Source organism: Neolamprologus brichardi, chromosome 2 (genome assembly GCF_056152115.1).
Source record: "Neolamprologus brichardi isolate AB-2024 chromosome 2, ASM5615211v1, whole genome shotgun sequence".
Taxonomy (NCBI): domain Eukaryota; kingdom Metazoa; phylum Chordata; class Actinopteri; order Cichliformes; family Cichlidae; genus Neolamprologus; species Neolamprologus brichardi.
Window position 1 is genome coordinate 27677032 of NC_142105.1, and position 26762 is coordinate 27703793.

Consider the following 26762-nt stretch of genomic DNA (forward strand, 5'->3'; position numbering starts at 1 on the left):
GGTGCTTTCTTGCAAATCCTTTTTGATAAACATGGTATCAGCAGGGAAAATATGAGAAGGATGCAAGACAGAAGGTTTTAAAGAGTCCACCATATGTCCTACTTGTAAAGTACTTACAATCAGAGCGTGCTCTCGACCCATGGTGATGACTGTCTGGTTGATGACCCGTAGCAGAGATACCACAATGTCTTGGATATGTTGGAAGGTGTCCCCCTGATAGAAAGTCAGAGTATAGGTGTATGGTGGAGGGGAAAGAGAAGCACAGAGAGAGGGATATGGAGAAAAACACAGAGATACACAGGAGATTGTTAGATTTTCTCAGATCAAAACAAAAAAGAAAAAAAAAAAGAGATACACAGACAGATGCAGAGCAGCTCCTGCCCTTTTCAAACATTATTCACTCAGGCATAACTTTAGTACTACTTGTGGGGATACCCCAGAACTTCTTCTCTACAAAACTTAAGATTACTTGAGCATTTTATCTGTGTAGGTGTTCTGCCCTTGAATTAACTATGCTCAGCGTGAAAACAGCTAGAATTGCAGAGTACAAATCATGGCTATGGTTCTGAATGCACGGCGGACCAAACACTTGAAGAAAGAGAAAATAAGTTTTCTGAATATAAAAGTTTAAAGTCTTTTAACTTTTCTGAAATGCCTCACCAGGACATTTACTTAATCATCCTCAGTGTAGATGAATGAACTGCAAAAGGATTTTTGACACATGAATGTAGAGTTTTTCAGTGCAGACCTACTTTCCTATTCCTATATTTCCATTCCCTTTGAAGCCACTCCCCTGCCATGTTTCTTTTTCTTTTATCCTTCCAGAATTAAACAAAGGGGATAAAATGTTTTTAAGAGTCGATCTCTGTGCAGAGACCTGTTCAGGTCAGATGACTATTTAAACCTTAGAGAAAGTCTGCAGGTTTAAAGAACAAAAAGCTCAAAGCCTAAATAATAAACTGACTCGATTAAAAGTGTCAAAGTAATGCCAGCTCTCCGTTAATTGGTCTTGTTCCTACTTTATTCAGTGGACTAACTGCAGCTGGACTTGCAGAGTCATTTCTGAGCTTGAAAAATAATATTACTTAACTTAAACACAGCCTTACAGTGAAAGATTTCCATCTATACATATTATCATAAAAGCACTTCAGATAGCACAAATTATTCAACTCTCAGTGTACATTTTACTTTATATACACTTCATGAAATATATACATTCTGGAGGGTGATTTTTAATGATGAGTGCAACCGCTACAGCTAAAAAAAAAAAATGAAGTAGCAAAAACTGCAGTGCAACTCGAGGCTTTCTCCAAAAGGGAGTCAATCCCCATAGACTCCCAGTCAAACTTTGCAGCATTAAAAAGAATATTTACAGCCTGAAAAAAACATAAAAAAATCCGTTTCGGCCTCTGTGGATATTTCCTCCTTCACACCAACTCCGAGTGGGGTCATTTTTTAAAAACTCATCCACCTGGCTGGATAATTGAGTTAGGGGCGCGGTTGTGTTGATTGACAGACGTTCCTGACACATGCAGATGGAGTCGAATGGCATTTGCTAAGTCTCATTCACTAGTTCACGTGTGTGTGTGTGTGTGTGTGTGTGTGTGTGTGTGTGTGTGTGTGTGTGTGTGTGTATGCGTGTATAGCTTGCTGTGCTTTCCAGATTCTCCCATAAGCATAAACAATGCCCATCTATTACTGTGTACAGAAAAAACCTTCAGACTGCAAGTTAAGAGAAATGCAATCCAAACAGGAAAAAGGGCATCTCTTGAAAGCATATATTTATATGTAAAATATCTAATCTCATTATGGATCCAGTGCATGTGCACAGGGAAAAAAGAAAAACAGGGACACAAACAAGCACACTCTGCCACAGTAAAGGCGGTCAATGGACGCTGACTCAGACTTGCCTGGGGGTAGTAACTCACCAATGAACCATCGGCTACATTCAGACACACTTTAGTACTAATACTGCAGGGTGCATCTGTGTGTGTGTGTTTTTGAGCCCTTGTTAGTCCCAGTGTGTGTGTGTGTGTCAGTTTGTTTGTGTATGTGTGTGTGTGTGTTTATTTTGTGTATATTCCTGTATGAGGCGTTCAGCAAAGCATGAAAAGAAGAGGGAGGGTACAAAAATAACAGAGGAAGGTAAAAAAATTAAATAAGTCAGGTTCAAAGTTTTATCAGTGCAGCTGTGTGCATGTGCAATGGCCTGATGGCAGCAGGGTCTGATGAGAATCAGGTAGATATGATTGTATCACATGAAATGCGTTGACTCACAGCCAGAGGACATAGACAAAATAAACAACTGTCTAAATGTGTGCATGTCATCTTGCATACTATTTCCATCTACCTCACACACACTCATATAGTAAAGCTGAGGCGCAGCTGTGGATCCTAAATAAGCTTAAATCTTTTTAGCTCACTGTAGGTATTTTGGTCCCCTGGAAAGGGTTTCTCAGAACAGGAAGCTGACAGATGAGAGTCACAAATGCTCCTTTCTTCTTCTAAAGTTTCATTTCTGTTTATCTCCAACTGTAGCCAGCTGGTTTATCTTCTCCCCGAGCAACTAGATATAAACTGAAAACACTGATTTGCCGTTATAGAACAGAAAAAAAGCAACATTATCATATACAAAAGTTACTTGTGAATACATTCCATGCAAACTCTTCCAGAGATATGAGCATATGTCTATCGTGACATCTTCTCTTCTAGCTCCACTCCTCAACCTGTATTTCTCCCCCTCTCTTTGGTTCGAAGACATCTGTTGTGTGACAATTTAATCAGGTACCACCCAGAGCGAGGAAGACAGAAGGGTGAAAAACAAAGGAGACAAGGAGCAGAAAAGTAGAGAGAAGGAGGCAAAACCCATCTCCTATCACCTCTTCCTCCTCTACTTCTGTTGTTTGTCTTATATCTTGCACCTGTTTTCTGTCTCCTATGACTATTTTTTCATTGTAAAACACGGTTGCCACATTATCTATGAAATCACTGTGTGTTTAGTTGTTAATCCTCTGTTTTCATATTGTTTGTTCAGCCTCTCAGCATGCCCATAAACAGTGCTCAGCCTCAAACAATTACGTCATTCTATAGAAAACTTTTTTGTCCTTGTGTAGTTTGATGGAAAAAACGCTATGAGGCTGTGCGTCACTGGCTTTGTGATCCAGACAAGACCGAATTTCAACTTGTCATGTCCTTTCAACACTCTGTCACCACCTGCATTTGTTTTCATATCTCAACCACCGCAAATTCATCTCATCAAATTCACTCCACTCCACTTCATTCATTAACTCGCTCTCTTCTCTCACTATCTGTCTTCCACTGGCACATGCTTCATTAGCGCATCCAAATAAATGGAGCCAAAAAAGGCATACCTTCACTTCAAAGACTCAGCATGCTGTCAGCAACTTGCAGAAGCAATTAAAAGGCCTTGAGCTAGATGCTGGTGATCTATTTGTTTTACATTTATGTATGTGTATGTGTGTGTGCGTCTGCGTGTTTATACAGTATTAGGTGTTGAACTAAAGAGCTAACTGCATTTTGTTTCAACATACAAACATGCAGCAACATGTGCGAACCAAAATCAAATAAATTCTAATTGGTCAAGGCTAGGGCAGGGCGATATGACCAAAAATATTTATCACGATATACATTTGAAAATTTGCGATAACGATATAACTGACGATATAATTGACACTAGACAAAATACTTTACAACTCCACAACTTTATTAGTGCAAAAAACCCCATCAATGTATTTTCACTTAAACAAACAGCTGTTTTATGTGCATTAAAGCTATATAAAAACGTAACAGTGCAAATTCCTTGCTGACAGTTTAACCAAAAGGCATTTCCAGTGGAAATTGGCCGACATAACCTCAGCATAACCATGTATAATATCCACAAAACTTAAAAAGAGGTTATACACACACAATACGGTAATATTATGTTGAAGCGCAGTACGTATCACTCCGCGAGGCGCCTGCCTACGATAGCCGTAATGCTCCGACAATCCATCAAGCGGTGCGGCTTCGTAGCTTAGCAAAGTCGTACTAAAACATTTGACAGATTTTCGAGCACCGTGTAACACATAAAATCGTTTTGAGGTCAGTAAACACAACCAGAATTCATACATAAGGCACACGGGATTATAAGGGGCACTGTCGATTTTCAGAAAAATCAAAGGATAGATTTTAAGTATGCTGTATTTTCCAAACAACACGGTAATAACGACGACCCGCTAGCATGCTCTACCAAAAATAGTGCTTTGTTGTGTATCTGACGGACGAAAGCCAAACCAGTTCCACACCACTGAAGTTGCAGCATTTTTACAAACCAATTCTGGTTCATCCGTTTCATTTAACAATACGCTTTCGCTCTTCTCATTCTGCGTCGCTGCCATGTGCGTATGTAAACATAGGCACTGCACATGCGCGTTTTACCCATATTCTATCGCGATATGTCATTTTCCTATCGTTGCCCAAAATTACACCGGTATTACCGTGAACGGTATGATATAGCCCAGCCCTAGTCAAGGCTAGCTTCATTGCATGAGAGGATGACTGGAGACAAAACAGCTTACGGTTTTTCTGTAGATTCAACTGGGATGAAACAGAGCTCCGGGCTAGTTTCAATTCATCCAATTAGATCCAGTAAAAAGAGACAAAGGAAATTTTGTCTAATTTGTGGACTGGATCATTTTTACACTCACATTTCTGCAAAGATGATGGAGGTAAGATAGACGAATTTTCCGACAAAATGATACCCCGTAGGTTCAGTGTCTCATCAGATTCTGCTGAACGGTCTGCTCGGCCTAAAACAATCTTTACTATAAATGAAGATTGCACATTTCTACCTGACCTTTCACCTTTCGATATATGTTTATTGTCTCTACATAAACTCTGGCGTTATTGATGGTTCCAAAGATTAGGTCAAGTCACTTGAGTGAAATGAGGATCTGATTTTTGTTTCCCACTGACATTTGATTGTATCTGTGGGAAACTGGGACTGCTGTTATGAAGGGTAATTATTGCTACAGCATATTTGCTACAATTACACAGAAATCATCAAAATGAAAGAAACAAGAAAACAGGGAAGCGAGTGGCAACGTAGAGAGATTGGACAGAAAAAGCTCTGTAATGGCTTGAGGCTGTGGAACTTGGCTGTATACGAAGTCACACAGAACAACAAGTGTGGGAAAAGACCAGCTGCATAAAGATTACATGAACTGTACCCATAATCCTCTCCACAAGTGAGAGATGAGATCAGCGTTTTATATAAATGGTTGCGTTGTGTCTCACCACATTGTTTCTGCTGAGGACCTCGAGGATGTTGTTGAGGAGCTCCAAACTGTTTTTCCTCTCATCGTGTGGGCCGTCAGCCATTGTGATCAGTGCCCCACTCAGCTCCCGCAACATCAGGGGTAACAACACATCACGGCATTCTGTAGGAACAAAAGGCAAAGAGGATACGTTTTATAAGTAAGAGCACAACACTAAACACAGTGGCCAAAGACAGATAGTTTAAAGCAACAGAAAACATTAAGGAAAATCAGCATAATGCAGGATATGGCAGGAAGATTGTTTAAAATTTAGTCCTTTGGGGTTTTAAACTGTTTACATTTATATATATATATCAAAAGACAGACCATAAAAATTTACTTCAGTGTTTTTCCTCTCTGAAAAACCAATCAAACACCTGTGGAGACTGCTGCAGCCACACAGCAATGAGTAATGATGCCACTGGACCGTGGAGAAGAAATTCAAACCTCACACCAGACTGAACAGTGGAGTGATATCAATCAAGTGTCGATTTACAGTTCAATGCACTGCTTTGTTGGATACACAGTCAACACATCAATCACCGAACTATTATTTTCTCTTTCCCATTTTTCTGACGAATCCAAATCTTTGATTCCAAATACAATGGAATGAATTAAACACATTAAATTTACCAACATTTGAGCAGCAAGAGCGTTAAAACAGTCACTAGTCTTATAACAGTATGCACTCACATCTGTGCCTAATCATACATCTCTCGCAGCTCTTCTCTGGCAGTTGTCCAAAGTCATTTTGGGATTTATAGGGAACTACGAAAGTAGCAATGCATTGCAGTGGAAAGTGAAGCAAAAAGAAATGTGAATAAATAAAACAAGCTTTTACTACACTTAAAAAAGCAGTAAACAACACATTTTCTTGAAATCTATTCGTCTAAGATTATTCAAGGATACAATTTTTCAGTAAACTTGGTGGGTTTTTGTCCTGCTAGAAAATTTTCTGCCTTTTGATGTTTTAATGGTGAGGCCAATGGCAGGACCAAGAATGCTGTACCAGATAAATACAAGTACTGACTATTAAAGGATCAAATCAGTTATTTCCCATGAGCAACCAGCCACATTTTTCTATCAGGATTACACAGAAACTAAAAGACCAACTTTTTTGAAACCTGACAGAAAGAAAGAAGAAAGGCCAAAGTGAGAAGACATGAAATTCTGGTGTGGATTTGGACCATGTTCTTTACAGACTGCACAGCCTCTTTTAGACTAATAGAAGACAGACTTTAAAATGTAATTCCTGCTTTTCAATGAATTTGCAAAGATTTTACTGAATTAAATAGTAAGGTGATTCACCTTAAATTCATTGCTATTCCTTGGAAATCTTGCTTTTACTACACACAGGTATGCAGATAAGAACCTTGTATGGAAATATATGGTCTACATTCAACTTCTTTTAAGCTCCCAGAGCTGCTATTGTGGAGTGCCTAGAGACCAACTGTAGCATTAAGCCTTTGTATTGTCAAGGGTGAAGCAACAGGAAAATGAACTTAATTTGGGATTTTCTCACTGTGAGACAATGTTGCTGACCCTTGGCATTTAGTACCTAAATGAAGAAGTTCTGTAGCCTGAGCTTTACTTCACCATATGAATGACAGACCTAAAATTATTTAGAGGTCATGAGGCAAGTTTACCTGAAGTAATTTGAAAAAGCAAAAAAAAAAAAAAAACAACCCAACCCAATTATGCAAAAGCTATGAGGAGGAAGTAATGAGTCTCAAGTTCCTAAGTTGAATATGATAGTGTACCAAAGTGAACTGAAACCAATGATCCCTTCACAGGTATGAAAAAAGAACCATTTCCATTAATAATGAAATCCATCCATTTTATTACCTGCTTATTCTGCATAGGGTCACGAGGGGGGCTGATCCTATCTCAGCTGACAAAGGGCAAAAAGCAAGAGTTAAGGTGATAATGAAATGCCTGTCCATAATAGAAGCTGGACCCACATAGGTCATCAGCAGAAATGACTGGAAAGGTTCCTCTAAGGAGGGCATCCTTCAGGAATTCACCTCTAATACTTTTTGAAGCCAGTAAAAGTTAGGCAAACCACCTTGTAGTCAGAGTTAAATAAATGTTTAACCATCAATTGCCGGTATTTAAGAAAACTGCCACCCTACAGGAATCTAACATTAACTGATCCTATCTATTTTTCTGCTTAAATACTTTGACCTCACCCTTTCTTGTCTTTTCTGCATCCATCTCTTTGCCCCCCACCACCTCCACTCCATCCCTCTCTTTGTAGCTGCAGGTAGACAGAGCCCATTAAAAGCTCATTTGGGCTGATGCTCGTTAGTTCCATTAATAACTGAGCTAAGCCTTATAGGCCTGCTGAGTGGATCCTCATCCCAACACTCACTTTATCACACAAACATGAAGAGAGGAAGGGGAATCAAAAAGGGAAAATGCATGCATCACTGAATGCCCTCAATGACTCAAAGATGGAGGGAGGAGACTCCAGCCAAGAGCATTGTTGCTGTGCATCCCTATATTCAAATGTGCCAAACATTTAATATTTAAATCAGTGAATATGTAAAAATATCTGAACAAATAGATTTAATTTTTGAATCTGAAAGGAGATCTGCAGCTGTGTAAAGCATTTAATGAATAAATGAATAACATTTGCACAAATAATTTCCAGTGTGTGAGTGTATTAAGACAATCTGCATATAGGTTTGGAGATGCAGAGCAGAGTTTTGCAGTTACAAATCAGTCTGTTTGTGGCTAAAAGAGTTCAGAAAAAGCTTGTGTCACAAAAAATGAAACAGGATGGCCTAACGGCTTGTGTTGGCTTTTAGAAAGGTGGAGGATGGTGGTTTAGATTCTGTGAGCATTGCATTTTAGCAACCCTGCTAAATCTGTTTAATCCATCAAAGCAGAAACTCATCATCTTTGTCCTTTCAGACAGCGAAAACAATGAGTTGTGTTTTATAGCAGAAAGGTTGTGTGATCTGGCTTGGGAATTAATCCATCTGCCTTCTGGCTTGGATCTAACATTAAACCAGTGGACCTGTGCACTTTACTCCCTGGTGAAATAACCCCAAAGCCACCTGCTGCTTTATTGATCTAACAAATGAACCAAGTTGATATTTTGGGTGAAACATGTTCTCAGGAGAGAACGTGAAATGGCGAGAAGATGAGGTGGGAGGCGTTCATAGAGTAACCTGTGTTGCATTACATCATTTTCTTTTTGTTTTACTTTGACATGTCCCATTATGGAAACACAACCAACACAGCAAGTTTTGAGGCGTAAGCCAACCCTGACCCAGTGCTGTGAAGGACAAAGGAAGTGACTAACTCGATTTAGTGCACACTGAGTAGTTTTGTATAGTATGCTGGCTTTTTATTTGTACATTATATATTTTTCTATTTTTATTATTCTAATATATCTGTAATTTATTCTGTTCTAAATAATTAATTAACCTGGACCTTGTGCTGCAGTAATTTACCCAGAATTTGAGCAGTGCGTAACTAATAAAGTCTATCTCTGTTTAAACAACATACTTGCAGCCAAAAAAAAAGATGGTGCAGTGATTAATACTGTCACCCAGGAAAAAGGTTCTGGGTTCAAATCTTGGAGTTTGCATGCTCTCCCTGTGGTTTGTCTGGGTGGTCTGGTTTCCTCTCAGAGTCCAAAGACATGCAATGCAAGCTCGGTTAACTGTTGATTCCAAGTTAACAGTCTTGGATGTGATGTGATGTAGATAAAGTGGTAAGTGTTGTTTTTAGTGTAGAGTGCTTGGATTGTATCTATTATTATAGGATATACTGTACAATATAAAGTACCTAGAGACGACTGTTGTTGTGTTTTGGCGCTATATAAATAAAATTAAATTGTATTGAATTGAACTGAGTGGCCAATAAGAACATAAAAGCACTGCACAGTCCATTTTCAGTGTAGTTTAAAGCAAATACAAAAGCTGGAAAAAAGGAGAAGGAAAAAAAAGGAGTAAAAGACAGAGTCAGGCTGAAACGCTTCACAAATTTGAAAAAGTTAGACTGAAAATCACTATTCTTAAGTTCAGTTCAGTCTATAACTACTACTACTACTAAGCACTTGTGAACATCTTAAGTTCTGTATATAACACTTTATATTCAGCCAAGTATTTTAAAATTTACCCCAAGCTGAAAAGAAATATAGCCTTGTGAAATAAGATGGTTCTTTTGAACCATCTTATTTGAACCCTGAACAAAATCTGCAAAACCTATGCTGAGCTCGTGTATGTAGAGCCATTTCAGTCAGCAGCTATGTCCCATCTTAAAATTCATAAAGGTGATAAATAAGAGTACCATAATAGCTTGCTCTTCTGTGGCATCCTTTGATAGATCTGTGAGTTACAATTGTCTGTTTTTATTTTACTTTCTTTTCAAATCACGTATAGAACTTTTTAATGCAAGCATATAAATGAAGTACACGCTGCCTTAGTTATGGTCCTTCAGACTGTGTGCCTGATGGTCTTCAATCAGCGATGCAGAGCAGTGCCTTTAACTTTGCAGGTATTTCTTTTTTACCTTGCTTGGCCTGGAATAACATCAGGAATGTTAATATCTGCTGCCTCTATCTGAACGGCAGCTCTCTCAGAGACTTCTTTGAACTACATTTTGGTCCTCGGGGCCTCCAGTCTTGTAAGAACATCAGTGACCATGGGGTGCAGCTCCAGGTCTAGGCCATTCTTTAACAGGGCATTTAAAATAATGGCTATTTACTGTTAAAAAAAGACACTTTGTCTAGGTTTCTGACCTTACACTCTGACCCTGAAGGAAAACGTTTGTCTTCATACCTACAAAACCTTCCTTTTATGCTAATGAGGCTCAGATTGGTGGTACAATCAAACATCATGGAACATTCCTGTCTTTCTTCTAAGTTTTATTTAAGCTAACCGATATTTTTAGTGGATAAAGTTTCTTGGAAAAAAAACCCCAAAGGCCTCAAGAGTCTATGACTATGACTTTTCCTTTTTTGTCATTTGTCTTCTATTATCATTGGTCTTAGAGTACTTTTCTACCATAATACAGTTTCTAATGCAAAGTGTCTTAATTCAGTTTATTCCACTTCAAACTGTAGCTCTGTCACTACTGTAATCAATTAATTATAAACCAATCATCCAGCCTGTCTCGTTGCCAGCTCTGTATTTCATTTAATCAATAGAAATACAGTACTGTGCAATTCTGAGCCTTTAGGGACTGTAAGTACATCGTTACATCTTTGTAGCTATCACAATGCGTTTAACTACTCCCAAATCCATTTTGCTGCATGACAACAACTCTAAACATATTGCCGAAGCTGATGGGAACTGTCCTCAAACACACAAGAAGGACAATGAGTTCCGTAACAGATGCTATGCCTCATCTCAGCAACATGTAGTCAGTCTTGGATTACGCAATACAAAAGCATATAAGACAACTCAAACCCACAGACCAACAGCGGTGGGTTTTCTTGAAACAAACTACTTGCTACCTAAAAAACTGTGTCCAACTTGGGAAAGCTGGTGGAAGTAAATAAAAAAATATGTTAGGAATGAGGAAGAAAAGGCAAAAGAGAAAGAGAGAAAAAAATGTTGATTTCGTACTGAATCAGCGAGACTACAATGACTAAAACTAACATTGGTAAATGCAACAATGCTTGCACTTTAAAAACACACCTGTTATTTTACATTCAAGTGTCCTGTATGATTTAGTCGCATGTTGTAGCCTACAGTCCAACAACGCAATAAATCAATTCAGCCATGCTGTGAAAGAGAACTTTGCCAACAGGCACTGACAAACAAATGGAAATCAGGGTCTTGCGGCAAACACGGAGATGAATTTTAACCTTTTTCTAGCTTATTCATTCCTGTTTCCTGTATGATTTCCTGCATGTTGTAAGTTGTAGCCTACAGTGCAACAATGCAATAAATCAGTTCCACCATGCTGTGGACGAGAGTCTCGCCAGCAGACACTGACAAACAAATGGAAATCAAGGTCTTGCAGCAAACATTGACATGAATTTTAACCTTTTTTTAGCCATCACACAAACCCATACACACAGGTGCTGCAGCACGACACGCAACATATTCCAAGCACACACCAGCACAGCTTCAAGTACTCATCTATATTCAATTCAATATTTCTATTTATTCTAGCTGTAATCTCAGGCTTTGATTATTTAATACCAATGGATGCCTGTGTGCCCAAGTGTGAATTGTCCTTTGTATGTATGGTTTGGTCCTTCACCACTATTTGATGTGTAAGCGCTTGAATGTCTTTGTGCCTGTGTGAAAGGGTGGTTATGTGTTCGCATTACCAAGTTCGTGAGAGCATACAAGCACCAGTGCTGGCATGCCACCACACGGAAAGCAGCTTTGATGGCTCAGCAGCCAGCTCATCCTTTCTCTTTTCCATTTTTCTCATTTGACAGTCAAACACAATAAACTATCGCACATGATAATGAGATGCCGTATAAGTTTCCAAGAGGCATGTAAATCAGAATTTCCCTTCTCCTACTCTCGATCCTCTTTTTCTTTCCTCCTCTGGTTGTTGTACTGTGCTTGCAGGAAGACAGAGCGATAGAAAAGACGATAATGAGGTTTGGGGGCCCAACGACAAGTAAATCTTGCGAGCTGATAGGGGGCTGGGACGCGGCCAACTGTGTTCTCGCTTGGTGATGACTAAATGTCTCTCTCGTGTCACTATGGGTGTTTCCTCTCATCCACTCTCCCTCCATCCTTCATTTGTATTCCACCCCCCTTCATCACTTTTCTTCTACTCCGTCTTTAAACCCCATTTTGAATTTACAGCTGTACATTTTCGTTGAGCGTATTTACGCTGTGCCTGTCTGTCCACACTTCCCTGTTTTTAATTACTGCTTCAATACACTGCGTTAGTAAAATATATTTGACGTGCATGATTTAAAAAAATCTATCTCAAAATGGTTTAGTAGGACAGAATTAAAAAAAAGAGGTGCTTAAGATTGCCTTGACTGTGTGAATGACTGCTCTCCCAAAATTACAGGCCAATAAGTTACAGATGATGAAGCACACTAGTGAGTGATGGTGATACACAGTGGTGAACATGCCTGCAACTACAATTTTTTACTGTGATTTGTGCTATGAGGTTGATATAAATCGCCCCAGAAAAAATGCTGTCAGAAAAACCAAAGTGCACAATCTCTCAGTAAAAGGGGTTTTCTGGAATATAATGACTATTCTTCAGGGTTTTCTCCAATTATACAGAACATATACACATAAAGATATCCCACTATAGCAAAAAAGCCTTATTACACCAAGTATATGTTGGTATTTGCTGATTTGTCCAAAAAGAAATGGCCATTTTTATCATGTTTACCTGAAAAACAAAAACTGGCACCAAGTACAAGGATACCATATACTAGATATTATCAATTAATGCTTTGCGTGCTGTTTTGGGTTGCTGCTTTTATTTATTTATCCCTCTATTTCACACAGTCTGTTATTTTTCTTGTTCTTTCCACCTGTCTTAGTCACCCTCTATGAGTCACAGACTAATTGCCACCACTCAACTCTGCCTTCCTCCTCTGTTCCATGTTCGATGTGACTACAAAATTGACTGACCAATTACTCTCTTGGTAGCATTAGTTGCTACACCATTTTGATCAATTTAACCAAAACAGCTCAATGTAGATGAATGCCTTGTGGTCAACCACCTCACTGCTTTGACTGATGGGCAGATTTATTCCCAGTGCCCTCTAATCAGAGAGTAATACATCACAAAGCTGCTGGCTCGAGCTAAGCCTATATCTGATCTTGGTTTTTAAATCCTGCTTTGTATTTGTTCAGATTATATTATAGTTTATCCAATTTACTCTAACGTTGCAATTCTTTGTCATAGTATCTTCAATGGCATCCACTTCTGCAGTTATCACTATATGCTATACAATAGCCCACAACTTCAATAGGGATCATTCAGTCTTAAATACTCCCCGAAACCTTTGAAATTTGGAAGGTTAGCAGTAAAGTGGAAACCCAATGATTTACAATACAATACTGCTCTGTCAGGTTCTCATCTGTAGTTAACAGTAACGCATGCTCACACAATGAATTATTAGTGTTCACAGAGTGTGTCCCTCTCCTGCCCTTGTATGCATTCAGTTTCCACTGAGATTATCCCACAGACATAAGCATCAGAATATAAATGAGGCAGAGGGAGCCCTTGAGACAGAGGCATTTCCCAAAATGATTGAACTCCTTTCATTTTGCTCCATTAAATGTCATCCATCCCTTTTTTCCATGCGTCTCATTCACAAATTACCAACCGACAGCAGCTACCTCTTTCCCTGTCATTAACCTTTTGAACCATCGACCCAAGGCTCTACAATGACCACAGCTATTCTGGGTCAGCGTGTATAACAACAGTCAAAAATGGCTTGGCAGATGGCTCCTGCTCTCAAAAAGCCCAACACACATATTTATCCACACGCAGGCCACTCCTTCAGTTTACAAATCCAGTTTACATTGCTAATTCTCTACAGGCTTGACCGTCAGTCTTCGCTGCTTGGTTGCGGGCATTATCGCATTGCATTTAAAGTAAGCCGTGACACGAGACTTAATGTGATGTAGCAAAAGCTAATTTAACGTAACGCAGCATAAAATAATGCGTTAGAGCATGATACAGGAGAAGAGAAGAGAAGAGAAGAGAAGAGAAGAGAAGAGAAGAGAAGAGAAATGCTGCAAACAAACACTTCATCTCATAAGAAGCAGAACTGAGAACAGTGCTTAGAGACAGCCTGAGGGGACGGCAATATGACTATTATGTTTTTTTAATGTTGGCATGTCTTAATATATCTATGTAACTACAGATAAAGCATATGGAATCATTGGGGATTACTGGACCACCAAGCAAACGGTTTAAAAAAAAAATCAGTGTACTCACACACCTTAAGCTGCTGTAAGCCTGTGAAATTTAAACATTTAAGCTCAAACAGCTGTTTTGATAATGAAAGAAACACAGCTTTTTCTGGTGCATTCAAACACCGGCTCACTCGCAGGTTAATCCTGTTACGTATATCTTATATAATCTTTTCACTACTGCTTTTAAATAAGACAGAGTTGTAGCCAGATCCTTCTTGGTCCCCTGACAACTTTGTCACTCAAACCTCTCTTAGAAACCAGAAGTATGAAACCACATTCAGTTATAACTGAGGCCTAATGTGACCTGTCCTTAATGCTGATTGACAGAGAGTGTAGGAACAAGTGAGATCACTCAGCACTGATTAAACCCTGACGATAATAACTGTACAGTACATCAGTCTTCCATATTCATCAAGCTCTGACATGCATCCGTTAAGTAATCACAGCGGGAGAAATATAGACACGGGTGTGAACATTGCCAACAATACTGTATAATGCATGGCAGTATAATACAAGCAATTTATGTAATGAGATCCCTGCCATTTGTAGAGATTGCTACATTAAAATTAAAGAATGTATCATTTTAGGCACCATAGCACAGACAGCTTTCTGATTTTTTGCACTATGGGTTATTTTTACACCCAGCTGTAACTGTTCTTCGCAGATAGCCATTACATTCAAATATATGGGCTTAATTTAATCTGTTTAATATATACTACAATATGAATGACATAACTTGTTTCAAGCTGTGCAGACAGAAGATGGAAATGAAGGTTTGGCTGAGAAAAAACATGAAGGTTAGTGGACGGAATAAAGGACTTTGACCAGCTTTGGGAAATGAGTGGGCAAACAAAATGACAGACTCATCCCCCTGTCCCTCTGCTCTTTGCTCTCCCTGATCTCTCATTGTTTTTTTTTTTCCTTTATCAGTGCTGATGCTCTCAATCTGTCACAGCGATTGCCTCATGGCATAATAATTTGACTAAATTGAGCCATAATGCGCCTTGTAAATTTAATTTTGTCTCAAAACCAGATTAACCCATATGACAGGATGCACATGTCTATCTATGCGCGTCTGCCAGCACGGGTATGTGCGCATTGTGCATGTTTGTGTGTGGATACACTATGTGCTTGCCAAGACCCTTAATCCCAGGAGCGTATGCTGAATAAATCAGAGGAGTATTTCTGAGTGGGAGAAAAAAAATCCCGATCCCTTCAAACACTGCCCATAGATTCAAAGAGTTAAGCACACATGGACAGACAACATCAGCAAGTTGAACACAATCGCACAACTAGATCTACACACAAGTATGCGTGGTCATTTACAACCAGGACTGGAGAAAAATTAATACATGTGACCATCTGACTGGTCTTCATCATAAATAATGCACTCTGCTGGATGCTTTATTTCTGCATTTAGCAGAATAAGTGCAGAATACAAATAGTGCAGATCAATTGTTTCTCTGTTATAACAATGATTCTTCATAATAAATCTTCTACTTGTGTAAAGCTTGTGTTTTTTCCATGAAGTGCTCCCACGTTTGTAAGAAGAATCCATTTGTGGGTTGAACAGCAGAGTAGAGAATGTGGGTTGTGCCCATGATAAACTTGCCAAATCTTCCTTGCCAATGCCAAACAGCTTATTCTGTGACCAGCACAAGCGCATTGGCTGACTTGCGACAGATGAAGAATGGGATACCATCCCACTGCAGTGTGCACTGGTGACCAGCATGATGGAGAAGTGCCAGGCTGTTGTTACCATCTATGCTTCTTCCAAGGGCTATTGGGAGCCCCCGTTTGTTAAATTAATAAACTGTTACATTTTCAATATTGTTTCTTCAGACTTCAATCATCCGACTGAATAAACAACACCACCACCTCCTGTCTGGTGGGTCTGCTGCTCAACCCACAAATGCATTTTTCTTACCAGGGTGGGACCATTTAAGGGAAAATAAACAACAGTATAAGACTTATTACCAAGAAACATTAGCAAATAAATCATTGACCAAAAACAAATTTCCTTTCTTTTTGTGCTAAATTTAAAGAATACTTGCATTCCAGATTTGATGTTTTATAGTCAAATAAGGACTAAGTAAAAAAATAATAATAATAATAATAAAAAAATAAACCTGTCAAACATGAACAAGAACTGATCTCCTGTCACATTCATACACTCACACACCCACCATCCTTTCCCATCATCTGACCACTCTTACACTGAAGTGGTGTCAGCAGTGTGACATTTTTCCCTGGAGAGTGAGGTAGGTAGGTTTGCTCAGACAGTTGGGATTATTAAATATGTATTGCAGCACAGTGATAGGACACCACAGGCCATTAGGTATTATAAATATATAATTCAGCTCAGCTACATATTTCAGCGTCCTGGATAAATGGAACACTAGCATACAAGCCTCCTTATTAGCATCCCAATGCTAAAATGCATCTCAATTAGACTGAGTGTCAGGTCTCATTTGGTGAGGCAGGGATCGAGATGGAAAGGGCCAGTGTATAAATGACAGAATAAATGAAAGCGTTGTGCCAAAATATGGAGGAAAAGAAAGCAGCAGAGGAAAAAGTGACCAACAGTTTGCAGATTTGCTGATAGATTGATTGCGAGCTGGGCTTAAACTTTAATCATTTCTGGACTGTTTAATAGCAACGCAAGTGAAGTTACTGGTCTCACTAACTCTTTTTTCATTTTTATACTCTCCTAAACCCATTTTTTTCTCCTCTTGACACTACCATTCAACGGTGCGCTTAACTCTTTTTTTTCAACAAGCTATATCTCCTCCCTATTCCTCTGTCATCCATCTTTACCATTCTTTAGCTATCCTTCTCTGCCTGACCATCCTTTAGCAATAATCATGTCACCCTCTATCCTTTCTTTCTAGTCAGCTTGTTAAATGCTCCTCTTTCAGCCCTGCTCCTTGAAAAATCTCTTCCTCGACCTTTCCTTTTAACTAGCCTCTCCACTACCTCTGCCTAAGTCCAATTCAACGTCGTCCAGCTAAACAGACATTTGCAGTTTAGAAAACACGGCAGTAATTACAGAACTTTGTATGGCACAATTGACAGTATTTTGTCCCTCAAAAACTTAGCTCTTTTTCTCTGTATCACACTTTCTGTTTTCCTCCCCATCATGCCCCTACACTGCCTTTGCTTTCACTTTGATCGCTTGTGTGACTCTGAGCATGTTGACAGCAAGCCAGAGGGCCAAACCTGTCACATCATCCCCTGTGGAATCAATCATCTAACCCAGGATCAATACCAAAGAACCATATCCTCAACTGAATACCGACTCAGCTGACAGCAACGGACTATTCAAAAACAACATTCAAAGCAGTCCACACAACCACTTAGCATACACCACTGCACAAACACAGATTCGCAAACACACTCACACTCAGTCTCAGCTACTCTGAAACCAATGCATACAAATATATTTGCAGGTTGTGTATGAGAATGCTTCATAGCACACAGGGAGCAATGTTCGTGATTCAAATACGTCTTTCCCAGCATGTCATCTAGCTTTTCTCAGTGTCACTAAGACTGATATCAGTTTCAAACTCACTCACTCACTGTCTGCCTCCAATTAATCAGTTTTTACTGCAGAGGTTTGATTATGGACCCATTTACTGAGTCTATATTATACGGCAGCACAACATAGGATCACTCTATCCATCATCGAGCAGACCTCTGTAGGGGAATTTACCACTTATCAGCCCACTACAAGCGAATTAGACAGACATAATAGGGCTGAGCAGAGGCAGGGGGTTGAATGAGGCTGGTGCACAGTATGCGATCATCGATGTGTGGTGCACTTTAAAGGAACAATACTGATAAAATGATGTGTCCCCGGTAGGCATTTAAAATCTGGTGAAAATCATTTACGAATAGAGAAGGACTTGGGTAAAAAGTGACACATTAATGACAGTGACACTGCAGAGTTCTGCAAGGGCTTCCAGTTTTATCAGCTACAAACATACAATATCACTTTTCCTTTAGCAGACAGCTGACATCGTCCGTGACATTAATATGTCTAGGACTCATCTTTCTCTCTATTCAGCACCAACACCTAGTGAGCTGTGAACAGTCAACTCATTTCAGTTTGCACTATAGCTTTTGGACAGGGGATGTTCATTGGAATGTCAAAACCAAAATCTCCTCACATCGCACACCAGCCTCAAGACATTTTAATCTCTGTGAGACTGACTTGAAGTGACCTTTACCATCAGTGTATAAATACAAAAATCGGTGCCACTTGTGCTGATTGTAATAAGATGGTATCTGACTCGTGTCCATTGCACTGATTGCAATGTTAGTGTAGGTGAGCTTAGCAGGACTAAAATCATATGTTATAATATCAGCATCAAACAGCTACGTCGTTTCTTTGATCTCAACAGAAAATAGGCCCCACAGAGAAGACTACCTGACAAGCTAAACACAAAAATAAATCCCTAACTAAGGCAGCTGACAATTTTAAGTTAGGCTTATTCTTTCATTTTGAAATCTATTGACAAAGAAATTCACAAGAGAATCGGGCAACTATGAAAAATTCATTAAACTGTCAGTTTGATGTAACTAAAAGATGGCTTCATCAGAACATGTGTCTTTATTGCAGTAAACCGAATAAATGCTCACAAACCCATTATGTCCTTTACCGTTTGGCTAATGCTTTTAATCTAAGTGCTTTACTGGATTGTCCCAGAGGAGATGGAACATTACCCTTTCTGTATTACTGTGCTCAAACCTTTAGTGCAAAGAGCACCCTCACTGTCCATAAAGTACAGTAGAAGCAGTCCAGTACAGTTGCTGAGCTAGATTTACTTACTGTATAATAGACCTTTTAACTTGATCACTACTGTTAAGTAAGAAGCAACGAATGCTTTATAGGATTTTGAAGGATTTCACTCAGAATGTATATGTGTATTTGGGATTCGCTCTTTACACAGCATGAAATCTGCTGTTTGTTTGTAACTCAGTGCTGAAAACTGTTAATGGAAAAAATGATGCACCTTGTCTCTGGAAGAGCTGGCTGCTGACAATTTCAGTCATAGAGGCCACCTTCTGTTTCTGGAGTTTCTCAGGAGGAATGCAGGAGTAAAAGTCATGCAGCAACTGACTGCGGAGAGAAAATGACACAGAGGAAAATGAATAATCATAAAAGATTATCACATGGGGAACAGCAACTGGACACACGAAATATTCAGAAATTATATTTTTCCACATTTTATACATCTCACCAAGCATTACTAATTCACACAATGTAACTGCTTCAAAGATCAAAAGCAAAACTATCCCTGGTTTAGACACATCACCTTTAACATATAAAATATGCAACCACTAGAAGCAGCAGTTGTATCACAGGGAAGAGCAGTGTATGCCGCGTGGAAAACAAATGAGCTAAAGTCTGCACACATCTTAATGAAGACATGGGTTTGACTTATCCTCTGCCCCAAATTCAATTTTGGAATAATTAAATGGGCTGGTTGCAAGCCCTGACGCCACTTAGAAAGATTGAACGCTCAGAACATGGCAAACCCTCGGTCTCAATTTTTTGTCTGTATCTCACTTTGTCTCTGTCTCCTTGAATTATGCCACACAGGCTGCTGCAGCACTTTCAATAATGGCATAAAAGAAGAAAATGCAAACCTTCTGCTCCCAAACTAAACATAACACAAAGGTCCGTGTGACTTTTGATGTCCCCCAAGCTGGCACAGGAGCAGGCTCGAGTACATAGGATCATTGAAGTCCACTAATCATCTGGGCTGAATCTAATTAAAATCCAAAATGTCACTACATACTCTGTGGACATGCTGCAGATACCCTGAGTGACCAAACACATCCTTAGCAGACAATGTCTTCACTAGTATCACTGCACAGATCACACTACAGGTGAGTTTACAAGGTGTAGAAATGTAACTATACAGGACACGATACAAAGCTTTGATGTCCACCTCGAGCAGCGTAATTGTAATTCACATGGCCTGCTTGTGGAAACTCTGCTCGAGGCGATCCTGATCAAGAATGCAAAGGGGACTTTACTTTCAAGTTCAGATGGCTGCGATATATTTGTGGATATGTGTGTAAAGAAGTGCACAAGACAGAATATAAAGGGTGAGTGAAGAGGTTTGGGATTGGGAGATAAAAAAAGGAAACGAATGACAAAAGTCAGAATATGATAATATATGCCCTGACTTTTAACTCTGCCTCAACACTCTTTGTGTGTGAGGCAGGTGTTTAAGGTAGCACCTCTGTGACACTGTGTTGACATCGAGCCACTAGAGGGACTGAACTGGCAAATGCAGACAGTCCACGAGCTCAGACACGGACACACAAAACCCCACAGGTAACAGAAAGGTGAAAAGACAATATATGAGGATGGGAAGGTTTAAAAACGGAATGTGGCAAGACAAGAAAACATACTAACTGGTGAAGTATGCACACTGAATGTATGTTTCAGTTGGGTCAAGGAAAGGTTATGCCAGTCTTTCTAAGTCATTTTGTTCTTCAGGACTCTGAGAATAAAAGAGAAGGGGTTCAAATGGCTTTTGTTTGATGGTTCTGGTAAAATTGTCATTTCACACAGGGGCACATAGAGGAGAAGCAGAGTGTGTTGGAGTGTTTGTCCTTGTGTCCACGTCAGTTTGATGGGATTTTTATCACCTGATAAAGGAGGTAAGGTTTAACCACGATGGAATATGGGAGGAAATAGAAGAATAAGGGTCACTGAATAAAGCCAAGTGGAAAACTTGAGGTGAAAACGCTCATATATTCTCTCTGTAGGTGTGAACGAATAAGACCAAAGATAAAGTGCTAGTGTGTGCATGTCTCTCTGTTTGTGAGTTTAAGGATAAGCTTACCTGAGAAGCTTGGCATCAAATACTTTCTCCACATCTTGCAGGACTGTTGGCAGGTACTTCAGAGCAGCAACCTAACAACACACACATACACACACACAACACGCAACAAGTAAATAGTGTTAAATTACTGTCTTGAAACCCTGTGCAAGGTGACTTTGCCATCAAACAGGCATTCTCCACATGTATTTAAAGGGGGTGTTTCATTTTTCACTGGGCTCTTGTCTTTCTATCTAACTTTTACTGATGTTTTCTGTTTGTATGTCTGTGTACGTGTAGGCACAGAGAATAAGAGGAAAACACTAAGCAGCAGAATACTGATGCAGTCAAAAACAGACTTTGAGAAGTGGGAGCATGAGGCGAAGGTGAGACATAGTGAGACAGGACATCTAGCAAAACAGAAGAAGCGGAAAAAGGGTTCGGGTAAAGATGAAAAGTATATAAAAACAATGTAATGAGGTGCACTAGGTTGTGAAGCGTGGCTGCAGGGTGAGTGTATGTGATTACCCTGAGCAACAGTGTGGTGGTGTAGTCTGTTCTCATCAGATTGTTGATTGACTCAAAAAGCCTCCTCAGTGACTCCTCGAACTCTTCCTGCTCCTTCCCCTCGTACAGCCTAGAAGCGCAGAAAAATGTGAAAAGAGAAGACGGGAGACAGTGTCAGTAATTACAGAGGAATATTAATAGTGAACAGGCTATAAAAGAAACAATATGGATTAAAACAGCAGAAAATAAACAAGTGTAGTAAGTAATCAATGAGAGTGAGAAAGGGCAAAAAGGGCAAAAAAAGACGCAATGAGTCTCATCTATAATTGATACATATGAATACTGATACATATATATCAGTTTGTACTATAAATGATTAATTCGACAAACAGAGACTGATGGATAATTATTTCAAGGTTTTATTCACAATATTTTATGTTATTCTATTTTCTTTCTCTTTGCAAACCAATAGATCCCCTTGCATAAGCAGCTGAGACACGCACTTCTAGAAGTAATATGATCACAAGAGGTCAGGTCATGTGTAGCTCATTCATAGGTCATTCATAAGGATGCGTGCCATAGTCAGACACTTCAAAGAGGAATGTTGTCCTCTACTAAATAATGCCTGCTGTACTTGAATGATTTTTCTGTAAATGGACTGGAGTACTTTTCTACTCTGAATGAGCACTCAAAGCCTCATTCACCAGGGCTCGCAAAATTTTAAAATCTCTGGTAGCCCTTCGGGCAGGCATTCTTCCATTTTTGGTAGCCCAAAATAAATTTAAGTAGCCCGAATAAAAAATAAAGCATTTTTTTTATGTTTTGTTTCCGTTGCAATATTATACATTAAAGTATAATATTGTGACGAAATATTGTTACAAGAGAAACAAAATTAATCTCTCACCTCCAAAATTAATCAAAAAAATTTGTTAAAATACAAATCACAGCAACTGTATAAAAATTACAAACATCAACTCAAATACTTGGTTCAAATTGAACAGAAATTTCTATGAACTTGTAAGAACTGTGTAGGACATGAATCAGTCTGTGTCAGATCCTGAATCTGAAATTTCCACTGAAGTCACGGGTAAGAAGTAAGTGGAACCAAGATCTAGGCCATTTGCTTTTTGAAGTTTGCAAAGACTGCTAAATTTTGCCAATATAGTTCACTCTTATAGCATGCTGTTCTAAACAGCTTTTTCAGGAGTTCTTGTTGTGCTTGGTTTATTTTTAGTATGTTTTTTGCAATTGCTGTTTGTTCTGGGAAAGATACTGCAGACTGGGCAATAATGCATTTCTTGCATTTCTCATGGGTTCTAATGGGGGCCTTTCTTAAAATGACTGGTCCCAGTAACAAAGGCGCTTGTCAACTCAGAAATCAAATGAAACTCACAACACACCTGGCAGAACATCATGTTATATAGCTCGTCGTATTCCAGCCACAGAAATTATTTTGTCCATGAAACCATAAAGCTGCACTTTCTTTTTGCCTCATAGCCTGATTTGTCATAACTTTTCCGTTTTGTGGTAAGCTTTTCTTTGGCTGCCCCTTCTTCACCCTGACCTGTCTTATTTGGCTGAGCAGAACTAAAATACCTGCGTAAATCCTGCTGCTTTTACACACGTACTTACATAACGGTCAGCGATTCTTTGCGCACTCAACCTCTCACATGTTTAAGCTTGCTGCGAGAGATTTCACTTGTCGCGTTTGAATAGTAAGCTAATGAATGATAAGACGATGTCACAGTGCTGCTGCTCTCTACACACCGTTCGCGCGATCGCAAAATGAAAGTGAAAGCAAAAAGCAAGCGCAAATTCAAACGCGATTTCAATATGTCACATATTGACAGTGGCTCACCGATGCCAATGACATAATTACTCAGCTACATTGGCGAAAGAATGCAAAAGCATAGACATATATTTTCCTTCATATGATAGCCCGACGGGCAGGGCTGAGTTAGATTTTGGTAGCCCGACTGGAAAAATCGCTAGCCCCGGGACGTCGGGCTAGCGATTTTGCGAGCCCTGTTCACCCAGTCACACACACATACACTATCTAAACCTAATCCCCTTATCCAACATTCACACACACTCTTCACACACACTCTTCAGTAAATGCATAAGGGAAAGTCAGGGGTCAGTATGATGGCCAGAAGCAAAATGGAAGAACTGGGAATCAGACCTTCAACCTTCTAAACAGTAGACAACCCGCTTTACCTCCTGAGCCAAAGCCAAACTAAAAAATCAGCCCAAATTAATTAAGTGGGTTAAAAAAGTCCACATCTCCTCAAATCCTAAATCTACTGTTATTGCAGCTCCACAACAACCTTAGTCCTTAAGTAGCCAATTTTATACCGCTGATAAGTTTTACTGGCTTTCCTAAAAACAACCAGTGTTTCTCTTCACAGTTTAAACTGATTCCAGGCTTGTAATGAAATGTTTGTTAAGTTATCTTCATCTTTTCCGTGCTGCCATTCTTTATATGAAATCAAAGTCACTTAGCACAGAGTGACACTGCATCTGAATTTTTGTGATTTTCCAGAAATGGGGTATCAACTAAACTGGCTACAGTTCCTCGTATCTTCTTTCTGTAACAGGAGTGCACTTTAAACCCTAAGTCAATGTTTTCTTTAGCATACGAAGCTGTAAAACCCACGGAAAACTGCCTAGGTAATTACACAGCAAAGCAATATCTTTGATTTAATGTCCTATATTCAATTATAGCAATGGAGAAAAAACAATGCAGCATTACACTAACAAAATGAAGCCAGTTTTTGCAACTGAACACTGATAAGCACTGACTGTTGTAACTACAGCATCCTGTCACAAGAAAAGGCTGGCTGACTGTGTTGCTTCTAACATCCCCTCAGGTCTACAGCCTTGCGCATTAGCAAACTTTATTGCCATCCATCTCTCCACCCATTTCCTTCCTCCTTCTCCTCACTGTGTTTGAGCGATTCAATTGCACTGTGCAGTTTTTAATTACAATGGAAGTTATGAGCGCTGGGGGGAAGGATTAGCATGTGGCACACAGCAAATTTAGCATGTGGAGGGATGGATTAGGCAGTAACACACAGAGGTATTATCACTGGGCTCTTTGCAGAGTACAGTTATGATTACACACGCATTGTCCTGCTAATCCACCAGCCCTGTCTGTGCGTGAGTGTTTCTGTGTGTGTCTGTGCACACCTGCGTGGGTGTTATCTACAGTTGATGTATTAGTGCTGCTATGCCAAGACTGGATTGTGCACTCATACCACAAATATGCACTTCTCCTGCATTTTACACAATAGATGATCACTTTACTCTTAACCTAAATTTTATTTGCTCACGAAGCGTACACTAACACAAAATTATGTAAACTTAAAAAAGGAGTGAGCGGCAGAGATTAAAGTCTGATTAAAAGAGGGGCTGAAGAGCAACTCAGCTGCAGATACTGTAGTTGTAAAAATAATGTCTTCAAGGCACCAGTAAACATGACATATGAATTTGTAGTCATAAATATCTCCCTGTTCTGATTCATAATTTTAATCGGCTTCCCTGGAGTCGAAGTGCTCAATGCTGCAATATTTTGACTGAAATGAGAATAACCAAAACCTCTAAGATGCATCATCAGTGAGCGTAACTGTGAAAAATCCTCGGATTATTGTTTGGTCTGTAACGCTTGAAATTCTGATCGATGAAACAAGGTCCCAAGGTACGCATCAATGTGACCCTGAATTTTAGTTGGGAACTATTTTTTCTGTAATTAGTCTTTTACTGTCAAAGTACTATCCCTTTTCGTCTGCTTTTATATTAAATAATAAGATGTGTTAACAATAAGATAACAAAATTCAAAAGCTCAGACACAGACTTGTTTCACAGCATCCATTTTCAGGTGAACTGCTAAGTAAACACAGGTGTTACTAATGACATTAAAGTTCTATTTAATTTGGATGCAGAGGATTAATGTGATTAGTAACACCTGTGTTTACCTTCTTTGTAATATAAAAATGGCTGCTGTGAAACAAATCTATTGTCATAACTAGAAAACACTGAGCTCATAATAAAATGATTATCTAATAATTTTTTTTATCACATTAATAAGAATAAGTCTTCATATTAGAAAACATTTTTCATGTGATATAATTACATGCAGTGTACTTGAGGTGAACATATTAAAGAGGACTGTGAGCGCGATTAACTAGACACCAGAGAAATTAAAAGCTTGAAGCTTGAAGGACAAAAAGAAGCAAAATTTAGAATTGCTTGCCTTACATATTTCTGAAGTACACATTACACATTCATAATAGATTTTGAACACGAAGCTGGTTTGACAATCTAATAAATCTTCAATGCCACCTATTTAACTATTAATGACTGCTAGTCTTCATGGTGACGGTGATGAAGCCCTACAGATGCATCTACAGCACAGTGGCTCCCCTGAATATGTGATTTTCTCTCTGCGTGACAAGGCCTTAGAGTAGAGGAGAAATCTGATGTGAAAACTTTAGATGCAGAGGAAGCTGAAACTGTCAGCAGCAGGTAGTTGGGAGACAAAGAGACAAAAAAGGAGAAAGAGAAGCCGAGAAGAAGAGTGAGACTTATCGCTTTAGAAACACCCAGGGGATGCTGGTGACTGAAGCTCAGTCAGTCTAGGACCAGTGATGAGATAATGTCATGCACACACAAAAGCATCTACTTAGAAGAATGCTTAAATGTCTGCTTAAAATGTCTGTGTGAACACACATGCACATACATAAACACAAAGAAAAGCACAAAAAGACAAACCTGCAGAAAAATCTGAACTCACTGACAGAGAAACCTGCCATTTTCTAATTCTATCATTCTGAGACAGTGGATCGTGCCATTTGTTATAATAGCATTTTGTAACACCTTGCTAAATAGGCATATGTATCTCCATTTTTATTTGTAGACTGTATATTAAAATGGGCATAGTTTCAGGTTCTAAAAATACTCGTGACCGCCAGTGCTGACCGTCAGCTTCCTAGTACACACACCAATGGTATCCAAAATCCTATGTCGCCTCGTTTTCAAGTTATCACGTTCACAAGATTTTCAGAAAACCTGACCTCTGACCTTGACTTTGAGGTCAATGTCATTGTTGTGACATTGTTGTGACTCTCAGTGACCTCTGACCTTAAAGTTGTGGTTACTAAGATTCAAACTTATCCAAGATTTACTAGTTCCACTTCATTTTAAGGTCTCATTGTTGCCTCATTCTC

At 39.2% G+C, this 26762-nt stretch overlaps 1 protein-coding gene across 1 annotated transcript in view; it reads right to left on the reverse strand.

Annotated features, from left to right (window-relative positions):
* dock2 (dedicator of cytokinesis 2) overlaps positions 1 to 26762 on the reverse strand; it is a 93231-nt gene that overhangs the window by 48246 nt on the left and 18223 nt on the right. Inside the window, exons 22-26 of the mRNA XM_035910894.2 lie at positions 21559 to 21667; positions 21055 to 21125; positions 19207 to 19313; positions 5296 to 5438; positions 118 to 213 (exon numbers count right to left, since the gene is read on the reverse strand). Coding sequence (XP_035766787.2) covers positions 118 to 213; positions 5296 to 5438; positions 19207 to 19313; positions 21055 to 21125; positions 21559 to 21667 — 526 coding nt within the window. The remainder of the gene's footprint in view (positions 1 to 117; positions 214 to 5295; positions 5439 to 19206; positions 19314 to 21054; positions 21126 to 21558; positions 21668 to 26762) is intronic.